Raw genomic sequence first — 16,886 nt, 5'->3', positions numbered from 1 at the left:
GGGATCTACAACTTGATGAAGGCAACTCTATCTCGCAGCTCCAAGCGAAAGCGGATTTTTCTGCCTTCATTTATTATAAGCCCAGATGCTCTGTAACTGAAGACATAATGTTAATTATTCAATTTGTCTAGTCCAATTTAAAACTCCTTCAGTTTTGATTAAATAATCCATTCTTCGCTCAAATATCATTAGGAATACGTTCTTTTTCAATAGAATTAATTCTAGCACTTCGTCGAGTTCACAAACTCAGGTGCTTTGTATTGTCGTTGTTGACGAAATGTTAATTATTCATTTTTTTAAAAACTCCTTTTAATTAAACCATATACTTTACTCAAAACATCTGGCGGAATTACATGTAATTCCTCCTCTGTAGAAACAACTGCACGTTTTGTCCAATTTGCAAGTTCAATCAAAGAACCTGAGCAACTGAACTTCTTGCTAATTAAACTAGAGTCACATTTCAACACGTGTGCAAATTTGCTAAGCTCGAAAATTAAACAACATGATAAATTTACAAAAGCTAGAAATTTCACAGAAATATTTTCCAGCGAAACATTTATTGAAACAAGCAACATATTTGCTATAAGAGGCAAGAAACCCTTCCTATTTCAGTTGCGTGCGTGCAAACGAAACACACAATCACAAAGCATATGCAATTAAATAAATTTCTGACAGTTCACATCAAACCCTTTTCGAAAGAACCTTCACCGTAAATAATAAAGCGCAAAAGAGACAACAAGCTTTCATTCAAATAATTTTTCATTGTCACATTTCCAATTTTTTCAGTTTAACCTTTGCAGAGTTGAATACAAAATGAAGGTTACTTGCCAGACAAACAGGCAAACTTTAAAGAGTCTTTAAATAGATGCGACTTCAGTAAACACTGTGAGACACACAACAGAGATCACAGATCTACTTGTGGTGTTCGATTCCTTCTCTGTGTTTGTTGAACCCGTAAGTTACCAGAGAAATTTCCATTTGGTTTCAGTGTTGTACGTAACACCACCTTGGCGAAATATTAGAAGTACTGCTCATTTTGATTTCGGCTCGACGGGCGAAAGATTCACGCTGTCGAAGTCCATTACTCGTCGCTTTTAAGATTCCAGATCTTTATGTTTCGCCACCTGTCTTGACGTTCCATTCTTGAGCTCCATATGGGTATATTTTCTTTAAAGATGTACTAAAACGCCATTCGCGTTACAATGACTTTCGACGCCATTACAGGTTAATTGTGCAGAGCAAGCTACGCATTACCCCAGCCCCCTGAAACCTAACAAAATACGCGCAGAAGACTCTATGCACAAAGACACCACTTAGCAGGGGAGTGACAGGCAAGACTTTTCCCGACACGGAAAAAAATAAAAACAAAAAAAAAACCAACGAAATGAAAACGAGATTCCGACTGGGTTTGGCAACCCAGTAACAACGAAAATTACGTATGTAGGTTTAGCCTAGGCGAACCTACGCAAACTCCGCAGCTCCTAATGAATCGATAATGAAGCAAACTTTCTCTTGATTTAGTGTCATCAAGATCGACGTCCCCTTTATTTTTTTTTCAGACTTTTCGACAAACGCAGTTAACAACAAAACCCGTGGCTCTCGTCTGGGGATTTGAACCTATACTTGGTCAAAGTGCAGCGCTTTAATTACATCACTTAATTGTTTGTAGTCCTGAAGTCAGAAGGTACTCGTCTCAAGTGTTCAGTGTTCTAGCACCGTAACATACTCAGTACAGCTTTTCGTATTTCAACGACTCGCCAAAGGTAAACCAAAGGATTTAAAGAGGAGTTTATGAAGACCGCAGTTCCCGCGAGTTGAAGCGCTATGTATTTCGTGATACTGTAACCTGTTACTTGTATAAAAATTCCTAGAAAGGTGTAAGGAAAATAACTTACGAACAAAATAAAGCAAACGTAGAAGGTGTTAACGGCAGATTTTGATGAACGGGCGAAAAGCCGTTGCGAAGTGGTCTTTTGCTGAGTTGCGACCTCTGACTGCGCCTGTATTTGAGCCTGATGGCGCCTGACAATTCGAAAGATCATGAAGTACATCAGAACTATGATGGAGAACGAGATCAAGAAGGAGGACACTGCAGAAACGTAGTACGCTTTCCGGTTAACCGTCCACATAAAGCCGAGCAAACCTGCTAGAAATAATCCAAACCCCATAAAAACCATGACTTTTTTGTTGGTGACTATAGCGTTGTATCTCATGTGAAAGTGGAAGACGAGATACCTGTCTATGCTGATGAAAGTTGCCGTCGTAAAAGACGCCGTCGATAAAATCACCGAGAGGACGTCAAAAGACGATTGCAGGGCCCCTGGGCTTCGTTCGTTTGACACGAGGCCGATGAGGGAAATTGCGACCTGCATCGGTTGAATGAATGTGCCAACGGAGAAATCGGTTAATGCGAGACCGAAGAGTAAAGTGTTGGATGGCGAATGGAGCGATTGACTCTTCCATATTGCCAAGAGCACGACGCCATTTCCAAAAACAGCTGCAAACGAAGTACATGCATTCATGATACAACTAGCAACAGCGAAACTTCGCAGCTTCGCGAGGTCACCATTACTAATAGATATATTAGTATTGAAAGGGGACAATGGGTAATTGAAACTTTCCATTACACGTGAACTGCTCGAAAGTGAAGTGCACTCGTCTACGTAACGTGATCCTTTCTAAGGCCGATCTTAACTGATTAATGGAAAAGCTGCGTCAATATGAACGTTATAACATAGGGCATGATTAGAGAAGACAACTCTTTATGTAAATTTTTTGTCTTGTCTTCACCTGTTATTTGACATTGGACGGGCAGCTCTAATCTTCTCTACAAGGTCTCCCGACCACATGAGCTAACATGGTGAACACAGCTGCTGTTTTTTATGCTTAAAAGCATATACTCAACTTCAGAAAAAGATTTCTCTCTGGGTGGGATAGAATCCGAAATGTTTGAATTTTTATTCACTTGAATGTTTAAATTGGTTGCCTAAAAGAGAGTCAATATACACTTTTCCACTCTTTTCACTAAAGGAGCAACAAACCTCTTTAGAAAATGTCGCGTAAAAAGATATTGTTGACACCTTAAAATTCTCTGTTCCAGGCTATCATGGATAGCACTAGTGGCCTAGAGCCGTAAGGATAAGTTGAATGAGTTTTGTTATCTATACGACGTATATTTAGCAATACTGACTTGAGTCCTTTTCCTTTTTTGTCATGCAAAAAAGTTTGATAAAAAAAAAAAAAAACCGCAGAACCCCCGTATTAACTACTATTTCCTTTCGGCATTTATCTTTTTTGCCAGAGAAAGACATAATTCAGGATGACAAACACTTGTTTTATGACGCCTTTATCCCACGAGCGATAAACATTTACAATAAAAAAATTGACAGCATCCCACGATAAACGTAGAACTCTGCTAAAGTAATAAAACCGGTTTTTCCTGCCAATGTTTGAAAAGGCTGTATTTATTGCCTCTTAAAGGCAGGTGCTAATATGAGACTTCGGGGGATGTGGAATATTGTGGATTAGCATAATTACATGGGTGATTATTGAAAATTCACTGATTGATTGATTGATCAGTTTATTTACCCCTCTTGCAGCTACAGCTGAATTACAAGGGCACCAGTAACTATATTATTGATATTTATAAGTACAAAAATTGTTCATCCGTTCAGTCCTGGCAACTACTTTAACAGAGCCAGAGCGAAGAGAATACCCATGGTGGGTTTCAGGGGGAATGGGTATTATGTTTGAAAGAAAACCTTTATTTGGGAAATTCTGCATTAACTTTTTGCATGATTTTTCCCGCCTTTGACTGACGGGCAGCAAGCCTGAACGGCTAAGGGCTACATCATATGGCAGCCCAGGGAAAATAATGTTAAATGCCCTCTTTTGTATCAATTCTAGGGTTTTGCTCAGATAAACCGGAAGGTCTGCCCAGACGGGTGCTGCATATTCAATAACTGATCTAACCAGGCTACAGTATACTTGAACCGGCCAAATCCTGGCAGGCCACGCCACATTTCCTTAACATTCTCAATGCGTATAAACGCTTATTAGCTTTTGCAAGGACATATTCACAGTGCTTATTCCAGGAAAGGTCACTAGAAATAAATACACCTAACAACTTATAATGACCAACTCTCTCAATTACACGGCCAGTTAAACACAGGGGAGTTGCCGGGAAGGGCTGATATTGCAGGAAACTAAATATGATCTCTTTCCATTGCGGTGCATACCGTGGTCTGATGCATACTGTGCTATTTCGTTCGCGATGCAGGGCATGTAGCTAGGAGAACACCTAGGGATGCACTCCAAAACAGAAAGGTCATCTACATATTTCACCCGTGTATACCAACTTGCTACCAATTTGTTAACTGACACAGCAAACAATATTGGTGCAAGTTTGGTCCCTTGGGGGATGCCACCATTAGGGAAAACACAGGGGGAAATAGCGTCACCAATTTTTACCCGTTGTGACCTGCGCGAGAGGAAATCTACGATCCACCCAATAATGGCATCATCAACCCCAAGAGACCTAAGCTCTAACATAATGCATCAATCAATTCCAGCGGTGCCCACCCCCCCCCCCCCCCCCCCCCCCCCCCCCCGGGCAACCGCGGGGCATTTGCTGAAGTTGTCAGTCCCGGGAGTGGGGCATTCGCAATTTTATCGCGGCCCGGGGGCTGGGCATTAGCCTACCCCGGGGCGACGCCCGGGCATTTGACACACGTGTTTTCGAATTAACATGGAAGAGTTTATCGGAAAAGACGAAGCCTTCGTTAAAGACTGGCTTGTCCGTCACGGACTCGAAAAACTTGTGGATGTTTTTAAAGGTATATTTTCTCAATTTTAGGTATTTCTTCATTTATGCTTGTAAGCATATGAATATATAAAAGCGACAAGGTGAACTAATATCACAAAACAATCACTGACGTGAAGACTGCGTAAACACGACTAATTCGCATTTCGCATTCAAAACTAGCCTAGAAATTTTTAAAGTCATAATAGCGGAGTTATATGAAACACTGAAGGCTTGCGAATTCAAATGATGCGATCTTCAAGACAGATCTTGCGAGCGTAAAATGCGATGAAAGATCATTTAAGATGTCTTGATTCTTGACAGATAAAGTAGCCTGCGAATACAGGCGCCTATTGGAAGGCGACGATCCCGGGGGCGGGGCATTTGCCCTCTTTCTTCGTCCCCTCCCCGGGGCATTTACACAGCTATAGGTCCCCACCCCGGGGAATTTGCCCATTTAACAAAAAAAAAGCTAATGCCCGGGGCTTAGCCCGGGGGGGAGGGGATGGGCACTGCTGGAATTGACTGATGCATAAGTACTGTGTGATCCACAAGATCAAACCCTTTGCTAAAGTCAGCTAGAAAAAGACGAACATGGCAAGCACCCTTACCTAAATACTCTAGAATACAATGAACTAAATAAACTAGAGCGTGTGTCGTAGATTTGCCCCAGACGGCATAATTTTAGCCAACTGAGAGGTAAGAGTTATCAGCCGCAGGTCTTCTTCGACTGTTTTAGGAGGCGTAGTCTTGGAAATGGGAACAACCAGAGATGACTTGAATTGACTGGGGACCACGCCTTGCACAAGCGATGTATTGTACAAATCAGTAATAACAGGTGCCAACTCGAAGGCAAACAGTTTCAGCACCCTACTAGGGATACAATCAGGACCACTGGATTTTCTTGTTTTTATCTCGCGCAATGCCTTGAATGCTGTTCTTGAATCAACTAGAAATTCTCCCGGGACCTCCACGGTAGTGTCGACGAGCGTCCGCAGGGGCATAAAGTGTGACGTTAGGTCATACAAAAAGGTGTTAAACAGTTCCGCTAGTGGATCGACAGTAGGAATGTTTTCATCCAACATCTGATGAAACCATTCATCATTCTGTTTTCCTCCACCCAAACCTTTGATTTCCCTCCACCAGCGTGCTACGTTGCTCTCTTTTAGTGCCTCTACCTTCATTAGAGTAGTAGGACCTTTTACACTGCTTTACCACTCTTTGCACTTTGTCTCGTAGATGTATAAAAATATTGGAGCCGTTACCATACAAACGTAAGGCCTTTTGGCGCTTACAAATTAGAATTTTCAGAGTAGTTGTTATCCATGGCTTATCACCAGATATTTTAACGCGCTGGAGAGGGAAAAACAGAACCACTTGACAGACTCAGAACTTCAGACCAGTCCTGTCTTGTAACCCAGTTTCCGAAGTCACGTAGTGTACTATCTATGAGATCTTGCTTGTAGATCACCTTAGTTCAAGTTTTACTTTTGACCTGTGAAGAGCGTGACTCAAGTAAGATGGAAAAATGGTCACTCCTTCCTATTTTGGGCAATTGCACAGGTTCCAAGAATAACTTCGGTCGGTTGGTGAAACACCAATCCAGAATGCCGGATTGGTGATTGGTTGGACTTGAGGTGATTATACTTAAGGTGATTATTACGCGATAATCACCTGAGAGGTTTTTTCAAAATGGCCGCAAGCCATTTTGTCGAGGTGACAGACGAAGAAATTAATTGTTTTACAGAAAATTTACCAATTTCACTGTCATAAGGACTTCATGCACTTCTTCCGTAATAAACAGTTGTGTAGTAGATCAGACCTGTAAGGATTCCCTGTTTTAGAGATTCCCTGTTTCAGGAATTTCACGTTTTAGAGATTTCCTGGTTTAGAGATCAGTTTCCGGCCAAAAAAAGGTAAACTCGGTTATTTTCGATGGGATTTTAACTCTTCGTCCACCGAAGCGATACGTCGGAAAAAAACGAACATCTCCGCTATCAACTGATGGTTTAGGCGGGCTTTTTGGTTGAGAAACGAGCGAACAAGAAGGGATTTTGTTCAGGTGAGTAAAATCTCACCGGCTAATTTTTGGCCTTTTCACTGCACATCGAAGCTACCGTACGTAAATAAATAACTCGTTTAATAGGAAATAGTTCACGGAGCTTGATAATTTTTTGACAGAATTTACATTGAAGATGGAAGTAATTAAGGGACCTGTCATCATAAGCTAGAACTTAGCTGTTTGCGAACGTCAAAAGTCTAAATCCTAGCTAAGATTTTCGCATACTACGCCAGTTTCCGGCCATTGATCTGCACTCACAGATAGATTGTTTAAAACTTATTTGAATTAATGAACTTTTATAACTTACTACTCGAGAAATTAATGAAATGTACATAGCTTAAGAAAGCATGGCGTAATGAGGTACATATTAACTCAGATGTGCTGTGTTAATTGCCCGTGCCTCTTCCCAGAGAATATCGTGTGGGCTTTGTCAAGGTTATACCCTACCCATAGTTAGCAGCTATCTATGCCCTACCATACACCCCTAAGTAACCATTTTGCTCTAATCCCATAAAGTACAGTCGCTAAGCCACATCGAGATAGCCTTGGAAGTCCGTTTAGTCGAGCGGATTGAATGAAATTTCTGCTTTCTATTGATGGCCGGAAACTGGACTCGCTGGCCGGAAACTGGGCAACTTACTAGTTTTGCAAAAAATGGCATAATTTCTATAGTACTTGACGTGGGCAGCCGATCTCCGTATATTTTTAAGGTAAGTAAATGAACTGTCCCTTGTAGAAATACGAGAAAGTTTCCGTGCATAAACAAGAAGTTAGGGCGATTACAAACTAAAAAGGCCGGAAACTGGGCAACATACTGAAATGACTGCTACAATGGAACGACGCTTTGGTAAAACTTAAAATAATAGCAAGAGAATTCCTGAACAGCAGCACAGTTAGTGTAGAGTGATTTCATACTGTCCAGTCCCGCCCCCACATCTGATCCAAATTACATTCATCACGGCAACTGCCAAAAAAGGCGTCAAACCGTGAAAACAACAATTTGCAGCTATTCTGCGAACGCGGCAGCGAATTATAAATCGTCAAATGCTGACGTCCTTATTTGGTCATTAGGGAGCTTGCGCAACAGGACGGCTGGAAGACTCAGGACGGCAGAGTGACGAAAAAATGTCGCGCGAGACTGTGCATTCCCAATCTTACGCGACAAGAACAGCTGTGAATTCACATGTCCTTCCACCGTAAGTATTCTGATCCCATCTGCTTGTTCTTGTCAAAGAACTGTGCTTTCTTTCAAGAGGGCAACAACTTTCAGCCTGGTGAATATAGCGCTATCCAAGTTGCTTAATTAAGAACAGGTGATGTCGCATTTACTGTTTAATAATACGGAACCCAGTTGCTACCGTCTTCTGGTTTAAGATTTCCCGTTATCAGCAAGATTACGTCCACAACCCACCAGATGCCCAATCCACCAAGTGTCAAGAGCTTGCCCACTGCGGTCCCAGTGTGACCCAAACAAAAACGGTCAACTCCAAGGAATCCGAGAAGAACGGAATACAAGAGGGTTGTAACAAAGCGGTGTCCAGAATATCTGGAAAATGAAAACAGAAGAAAACGGCAAGTGGGATGAGAGCCTTGTTTAAGAATACAGGAATACCTGTGATTTTAGATTCTAGAAAATTTCATATTTTTTGATCTGCTGAATGGACATGAATGTTAAGCTGACTCATATTCAGTATTACTAATTCTTATCAATCCGGATTTCGTTCTTTACACTCTACGGTTACTGCGTTACTCGAAGCTACGGATAGTTGGGCCGGAAACCGGTCGTTTCGCCTGCAAGTCGTTTCGCCTACAGGTCGATTCGCCTACACTGAAGTCGATCCCCCTACAAACTTAAAGTCGATTAGCCTACACAAGTAAAGTCGATTCGCCTACATGCTTCTTTTGCAAACTGTTTAATTTAAGCGCACGTGTAAAGGCCACTGACAGTAAGCAGTTGCACAGCTATCAAAATCTTAAGTGACTACACTTCACTTAACCAAACACACTGTGATTACTGATTACATGTACTGAGATAAACACAGTAAGCGCTAATTACGGTCGCTTGCGCGGCAAGTACCGAACAAGGTGAGATTTTTTTTCCTTTCAATAGGACATTGTTTCAAGACTTTAATTAAAGTTAACACCGACAATATCTTCCAATCACGTAGCTGCGATTTCGATCCGTCTTTTGCGGTATAAAAGGGTTGTGATTTTTGTTCAATTCATTCCACTAACTTTCTCAGAATACTCCCGATCGCGACGACTCTTACAGTTAGATATGGACAGCTACATGTATTATTGTTTATTTTGTGCGGAATTAAGAAGTAACCTCAAGACAAGAAGCACTCCTATGTGATGGTTGCGACAGGTGGCAACATCGGCGATGCCTGACTGGCATTACAAAGGAACACTACAGAGAGGCAGTGAGATCAGGTCTAGAGGTTATTTGGCGATGCCTGTATTGTAGCGCCAGTTCAATCCCAATCGCTGAAAGCACAAGACTCGGCTAGGAAGATATGGACGCCTTCGACATTCCGGCGTCATTTGAGATAGAGAATAAACAAACAGCTATGGGTACCTTATCAATTTGCAAATTCGCAGTGCAGAGCAGCCTCTCAGGCAATGCGCTCATCTACATGTGCCATCGAAAGCATTCACTCAACGCTCAAGTTAAGGCTTTGAATGGGTAGTTACGGCTTTGAGAAATTGTGATGAAATTAATAATAGTTTTACGGTATCGAGTACATTGTAAATATAGAATTCTATTGTACGAGTAGGATTTAATATTTTTAGAGGAATTGTTAGGACAATTTTAGGTTTCATGCTCGCGTTTTAACGATAAGTAATACATTGTAAATATAGAATTGTATTGTATTGTATTCTATTAGGATTTATATTTTTAGAGGAATTGTTAGGACAATTTTAGGTTTCACGTTCGCGCTTTAATGACATGTAATACATTGAAAATATAGAATTGTATTATATTCTATTAGGATTTATATTTTTAGAGGAATTGTTAGGGTAATTTTAGGTTTCACGTTCGCGTTTTAACGATAAGTAAACATTGTAAATACAGAATTGTATTGTAATCTACTATCAAAATTGAAATTCTGTGGAATATGCGGTTACTGTCACAAATAGTTCGCACCATATTTAAGCAATCGCACTCAAACTTGTCTAAGGCCCGTTTTAAACGTCGCATTTTTATGTGCCGAATCTAATGCAAATGAGCGAAAACAATAGATTTTTCTCATTTGCGTTAGATTCGGCACATGTTAAACGCGACGTTTAAAACGGGCCAAAGGAATGTTAACTCCTTTATGTCTACTCCAAAATTAGTCAAACGTGGTGTCACCCAGGGAACAATTCTGGAACCTTTACTTTTTTTGCCTGCCAAATTGTCTGTATTTTTCACAACTTAGGATGTATGCTGATGACACCAGCCTCACCTTCGCTAGCGCAGATTTAAGACATGTTGATGACTGTCTTAACTATGATTTAAACAGGGTGTACACATGGCTGTTAGGCAACAAAGTGACCTTGAATTTAATAAAAACTTAGTTCATCTTAGTTTAGCCTGCGAACGCAGACGTATTTCCGGCGGTCGTTTAGAAACGACCGCCGGAAATACGTCTGCGTTCGCAGGCTAATCTTAGTTGCGTCGAGACGGAAGTTAAAAACATTTCCTGAATTTCCTTCTTTCAGTATAAATGACCACCCAGTGAAGCAGGTGTCCTCTACGAAATCTCTTGGCGTGCTTATCCACCAAAACATGAAGTGGGAATTTTATGTACAGAATAATTATTTGCAAAAAGATTGCTTCTGCATTGGGCGCAATTAAACGAATACGACATCTCATGCCCTTTAATATATTGATTAATTTATACGACGGCCAAGTTAAACCTTATTTTAATTACCGTAGTACTGTCTAGGGCAACTGCGGCAGTGGTTTCTCTGAAAAGCTACACAAGTTAAAATTGTGCAGCCCGTGCTTTAATGTGTGCCAATTGACTCTAATATCGATGAATTGTTCCGGGCACTAAGTTGGCGTAAACTCAAATATCAACGATTGGTATCAGCTGTTGTTATAATGTAAAAATCTTTTACATATGGGATGAACCCTGAGTATCCGAGTTCTAGATTTGTGTTTCGAAACAACATAACAATGAAAATAAAAAAAAGCTCTTCCGCAGCCCCAGACCAATTATTTGAAGAAGACTTTCTCTTAACACAGCATCCCTGTAATGCAACTTTTAGTATGTAGTTACGAGTATTTAGGTTAGTTCAGTTAGGGATATTTATTTTAAAATCTTTGATGAAGGTTTTACTGTGTATAAAATAATAAAGTTACCATTACCATTACCAAAGATCATCGCAGTTAGATGAGCACCTTAAGCCAGGGGCCATGGAGAGGGAGGGGCTGGCTGGGGGAGTTATAGCTTCCCCCCCCCCCACCCCACAATTTTTTCCTACAGTGTTCTTTTCTCTTAAACCTCTCCCCCTCTCGTTCACCCTTCTGTGACCCATTCCAAAACTTAGTCTTAAACTTATGTCCCCACCTCCACTTTTACCAACTGAGTTATGAAGACAGCTGAGAGCACGCCAATTGCGAGTGCTTGCATTTCTGGACATAAGTCAGTGACAAATACACAATGATACATAAACAACAGGGCCCGGTTGTTCAAAAGCTGATTAACGCTATCTCAGACCAAAAATACAAAAAAAGGGGTTTATTTCTCTACTCCCAAAGGCTGTTCGGGTATTTGGCAAAACTTTGCATTAGAAGAAGTTAAGCTTGAAAAACAAAAAATAATAATAAGCAAAAGAAACTTTTACCAAACCGTTGAAAACATGCGTACATGTATGTGTGTACTTACTTAATGCAGGGAAACGTTTGTAAGCTCAGGAATTTCCTTTCTCCATAACACTCTATTCCAGGTAACACCTCACACCACACTTTTGTGTGCTCAACTTCCTGATATTTGGAACCTCCAACCTAAAATTATCAGAATTTAACAGGTCATGTTTATTTTCACAAATAATAGAACATATTCGTATTCTCAGTATTGGACTGGAACTAGCTTGCAATGGAGGCTAATGCGGGGAGATCTTTTCAAATGCAAATACATTTTAATACATGTATATTCCCTGCATTAGCCTCCATTGAGAGCTACAGTAGTTCCAGTCTAATACTGAGAATATGAATATGGTCTATTATTGCACATTGCTTTGTAGCACTCTGTACCTTTGTCTTTAACCCTTTAACTCCCAGTGGCCACTTAAAGATTATTTATTTCACTGTCTAACGCCAGACGATTTTATTCGTCAATGGGGAGCCCCTTTGGCATTACAAGGTTAACCTTTGTTTGATTTGTCCTCAACACTTACCATTCTCATCTCTAAAAGTGATTTCAACTTTGAACAATCATTGAAAGACCGAAAAATAAAATAAAATCTACCACGAGAGAGAGAGCTACAGTGAGTAGATATTAAGCAGAAAGACACCACTTCAGTTAACTTCTGGTGTTTGCCTTCAATTAAAAAAAGTTGCTTTAAAGGTATGGAATAAAATAACATTCCTGAATTTTAGCATGTTACCTTCTGTCGCAAATTTGCAAGTACACTGTACAATTTGAATTTCGAATTTAAGTAAATGCGCACAAAATATTCTTGCAACATGGATTTCAGTAATTATTCTTACGATGGAACAACAAAGTGTACTAAGTTCATCATGAAATGCAAAATTCACTGAACAGAAAGGCCGGGATAACCTTGGCCATATGTCCCTCACTTACTTTAACCTGGAGAGTGTGTTTGCTTAACATCTGACTGGCGACATTCTGAGCTTTGATTCTTATCCCAAGACTGTTTACTTTTAGTCCAAGTTTAGCATTACATTGTCTACCATTACTCGTGTTCAAAACTGACCGAATGGACCTCAGAGGGTAGGATCTAGGGAAAACTGATGTTATTCACTCACTAGCTTAACATTGAGCATGCCTATTATATTATTATGCAAAACACGAGTTTAAGTTTCCTGTGCTGCACATTAATTCAGCCGCATACACACGCACTGCACCACATTGAAAAACCTTGGGCCGACTTTTTTCAAGATTACTCAAATGCAATCAATTTCAATCTTGTCCATTTGTGTCCATCCATGATTCCCTTTCCTTTTGCTGTATTTCTTATATGTTACTCAAGAGTTTTAAGTCATTATTGCAATGTTTCGTTCTACTTTTTGGGCATTCTGAGTGTCATGAAATTACATGTACCGGTACATCATTTTGCATGACAATTAGCCCCTTTAACTCATTAATAGGGTTCCCCTCTGGGCTTAAAGGGTCAAGGTGGCTAAAACCAGTTTCAACACTTTCAAGAGACCTTGTCATTAGAAGGATTGACACTGCAGCACTAGCTGTCTTTATCACGTAACAGCAATTGATGTTATGGTACATGTACCATGTGAAACATCAATAGTTGATGAACACGATGCAGTCATTTTTGTGACGTAACTATAGCCTTGCAAAAACAGCAGTATATTTTGGCTTTAGTTGCTCATATCTGAAAAACGAACTCCGTGACCCCAAATTTTTATCGCACAAAAGAGATCAGCAGGTCAAGATGAACTCTCTGCAAAGTTTAAAAAAATTCTGTGGAGCGGATTCAGAGCTACATGTACCTTAAATTCTCAATTATTTAATTAAGGTGGCTCTGAATCCGCTACACAAAATTTTTTTTAACTTTGTAGAAAGTTTCATTCTGACATGCTGATTTCATTTTAGAAATAAATCAAAGGAGAACTGTGAAGAAGTCGTAAATACATGAACATTGCTTACAAAATGGCAGTTCTGTTGTGATCAGTTGCTTTCTGATTTTGTTAGGAAACTGAATTTGTGTTTGATTTTTTTCTAAAAAGAATGCATTATCATTGACAGGCTACACCAGGTCATTTTCAAATATCTGAAGGGTCCTCAACTATGTAAACGGCTACAAATGCCTCAGTTTGTGATAAGTAAAAACTAGGATTGTTTCCAAAACTTTTCAACCTTTCACGAAATCTGGAATGGATCATAAAACATGCAAAAGAGCCACATGAAATAATTGCAAACCAGTGTTTTCAGCGCCTTTAACCTTTTTAAGAGGTTGTTAACAGCCCATGAAAGTACCAGAGGATAACCATTTTGCTAGGAAAGAATAAATTGACCTCTTCAGCTTGTACGTTTTGTTCTTCCCATTTCAGACGATGTGATGTTACCCTAGATAACAGTTTCTTTCAAATGTTGACCTATTTACGAATGACTTATGAAAAAAAAAAAAGGAGAGCTTCCTCGAGAACATCATGTGAACTGCAATGGGAAAATCTGCAAGCTAAAGAGGTCATGATTCTCATCGTAAAGGAATGCTTCACTGTTCACTGTTTGGTGATAACGAAAACAACTGGATAATTCTCAACTATGTAAACACAACTATCGAGAGCTTTTAACCCCATCTTTTACATTTAAGCACCTTTAGCTTTTAAATGTGGTATAAGTATACCTTATAGGTATTGAATACAACCAACAGAATGATGAAATAATAACAAAAAACTAAAAGAGCAGTAGTTTGTTTTAGGTGAACACAGTTGTCACTCTCTGCGGCAACGTCACATCATACTCCTTTGCTAATATGAGTGGACCTGTGAACTTGGCAGAACAACAAGCAAATATCTCTTTGCATTCATTCTTAACACACATAAGATCGTGACACCTTAAATCTTCCACTGAACAATGGCTCGGTAACACATGCTGACTGCAATGAGCACCAATCCCGTCCGATTGCGAACAAAAGAAAAAATGTTGAAGAATATTTCAATGTATGACATTGCGGCATTACTTCAGAAAGTAAAACATTGGCAAATTGATATTGATCGTTGCCATATTGATTTGAATTCAACTGAGTGAGTGACAAATTCGCATGTCTTGAAAAAATCGACATTGGTCATTGACTTATCGATTTGTTCACACCCCTAATGATAGTCGCAGATATGCTTCACATATCCACAACTAAAAAGGGGGGTCACCGAATTTGCTTTTGAGATATGAGCAGCTAGAACCAAAATATGGGGTGTTTTTGCAAGGCTTTCCCATTGCCACGGTAACTTTTTACGTCACAAAAATGACCAAGTCTTTTTCAGCAATAATCGGTGTTTGATATCGTACTATAACACTCCTGTTAAGTGATAAAGACATTTGTAGTGTCATTTATTTCCTTCTAATAAGAACGTTTATTTCAAGTGTTGAAACTGGTTTGAGCCACCTTAATTAAAAATGCAAATTACCATTCTCTTTTAATCCATTGGCTCCTCAGGTGCCCTTGGATGACCCCAGTTGATGACTAAAATCATCTGGTGTCAGACAGAGTGAAATCGCTTCCTGAGACTTTTAACTGTGTCTGTAGGCATCTCTAACAAGTTGTCTAAGTTATGTCTACTTGACACTTTGGAGCGGTTCACAACACGACCGCTCGCTTGCTCCCTCGCTCGCTTGCTCCCTCGCTTGACATGAACGTTAACAAAGACAGAGAAAAAATTGAACAACTTCAACTTCAACTTTAATTAAGTCTCATGCAATCACAGGAGTCAATGGGTTCTGTAAACTTTCTTTCAAATGAAAAGAGTGCATGTACGTGTACATGTAAAGCACGTGCTTCAACTTACCAGAACAAAGTTCATAAAATAAATAATTGACTTACTTCTTTTGTGCATCCAGGACTAGCTTTATCTCCGGCAGTCTCATTTTTTGTTACCCACATAGGCTTTTCACATTTCAAAAACTCTAATGGTCTGAAAATTAATAATTTATCATTCACAATAATATACATGTACCAAACATGGGGCTCACTGACATAACCATGATTAAACAATTTTGGGAAGAGAGTGACCTTTGTGTTCATTTTTTGTTTATTTTTATTATTAAGGTTTTTTTTTTTAAAGAATGAAATGTAAGTAACTTTGAAATACACCCAACATTGAAATGAAGAAAAATATGGGTAAACATTGCTTAAAACAACATTATATGTTGGGAAGCTCTGAATTCATTATCGTTATTTAATAACTCAGGCTGGATCAATACTTAAGGTTTCAAAAAACAGAGAAAAAAAAGCTGCCTTTAGCATGTGAAAATGTTCAGTCTTACTACTCTATACGTACATGTACATGTAACTTATGAGAACGACAAACCATGCACCCTGTCTTAAATACTTGATTCTATTCGAAGTCTGCTGATACAGTAAGCTAAGCTTAATTTGCCGGTTGCGGAACGTTTAGTAACATTACTGAAACTTGGCATAAGTGAGTGGGAAGCAGACAGGTTTAGACATTCAGCAACATCAAGTGCATTTGCACAGAACTAGTAACACACTATAAAGTTGAGAGAAATTAGGGCCGTTTATACGAGAGAAAATAAGCGGCGGCTATCTCTGGCCGCAGCTTACGTAAGCCACGAAAGGAACTATTTACAGTGTATACGAGTATTAACTCCCCGGCCAGGATAAGCCGCGGCTTGAGAAAGCCGTGAACGTAAATTTTGAACAATTTATACGGGGTGTTCGCGGCTTACGTAAGCCGCGGCCAGAGTTAGCCGCGAAAGGAACTATTTATACGAGTATTAACTCCCCGGCCAGGATAAGCCGCGGCTTGAGAAGGCCGTGAACGTAGATTTTGCACCATTTATACGGGGTGTTCGCGGCTTACGTAAGGCGCGGCCAGAGTTAGCCGCGGCTTATTTTCTCTCGTATAAACGGCCCTGTTGTCTCTAACTTATAACATCGGTAACCTTACAAGTAAATGCACTTGACAAGAGGTCCTTTTGGATCAAATTTTCTGCCACAAGATTCATCAAAGCATGTTTTGTCGCCGACTTGATCACCTAAACTCCTCCCTAGCAGCAACCAAAGGGTGATGAAGGAACTGATATCCAATATACATCGCTCCGCCATGTTTGTTCAACGCGATTCATGGCTACCAAGCAAACAGGCACGGTT

At 39.9% G+C, this 16,886-nt stretch overlaps 2 protein-coding genes across 2 annotated transcripts; both read right to left on the bottom strand.

The window, feature by feature from the left end:
• Positions 1-216: 216 nt before the first annotated feature.
• Positions 217-6,783, bottom strand: LOC138043825 (trace amine-associated receptor 7f-like). The gene has a single exon (XM_068890305.1). It carries the CDS (start codon positions 2,622-2,624, stop codon positions 1,710-1,712), a length of 915 nt encoding a protein of 304 aa, XP_068746406.1. The 5' UTR covers positions 2,625-6,783; the 3' UTR covers positions 217-1,709.
• Positions 6,784-6,924: 141 nt separating this feature from the next.
• LOC138043826 (TM2 domain-containing protein amaretto-like) lies at positions 6,925-16,868 on the bottom strand. The gene is made up of 4 exons (XM_068890306.1): positions 16,684-16,868; positions 15,597-15,687; positions 11,741-11,859; positions 6,925-8,409 (listed from the first exon to the last, which is right to left on the bottom strand). Exons 1-4 carry the CDS (start codon positions 16,839-16,841, stop codon positions 8,196-8,198), a joined length of 582 nt encoding a protein of 193 aa, XP_068746407.1. The 5' UTR covers positions 16,842-16,868; the 3' UTR covers positions 6,925-8,195.
• Positions 16,869-16,886: the final 18 nt, after the last annotated feature.

The sequence above is a fragment of the Montipora capricornis genome, chromosome 3 (assembly GCF_036669925.1).
Source record: "Montipora capricornis isolate CH-2021 chromosome 3, ASM3666992v2, whole genome shotgun sequence".
NCBI lineage: Eukaryota > Metazoa > Cnidaria > Anthozoa > Scleractinia > Acroporidae > Montipora > Montipora capricornis.
Note: the sequence above shows the minus strand (reverse complement) of the source record. Positions and strands in the feature narration are given on the sequence as shown.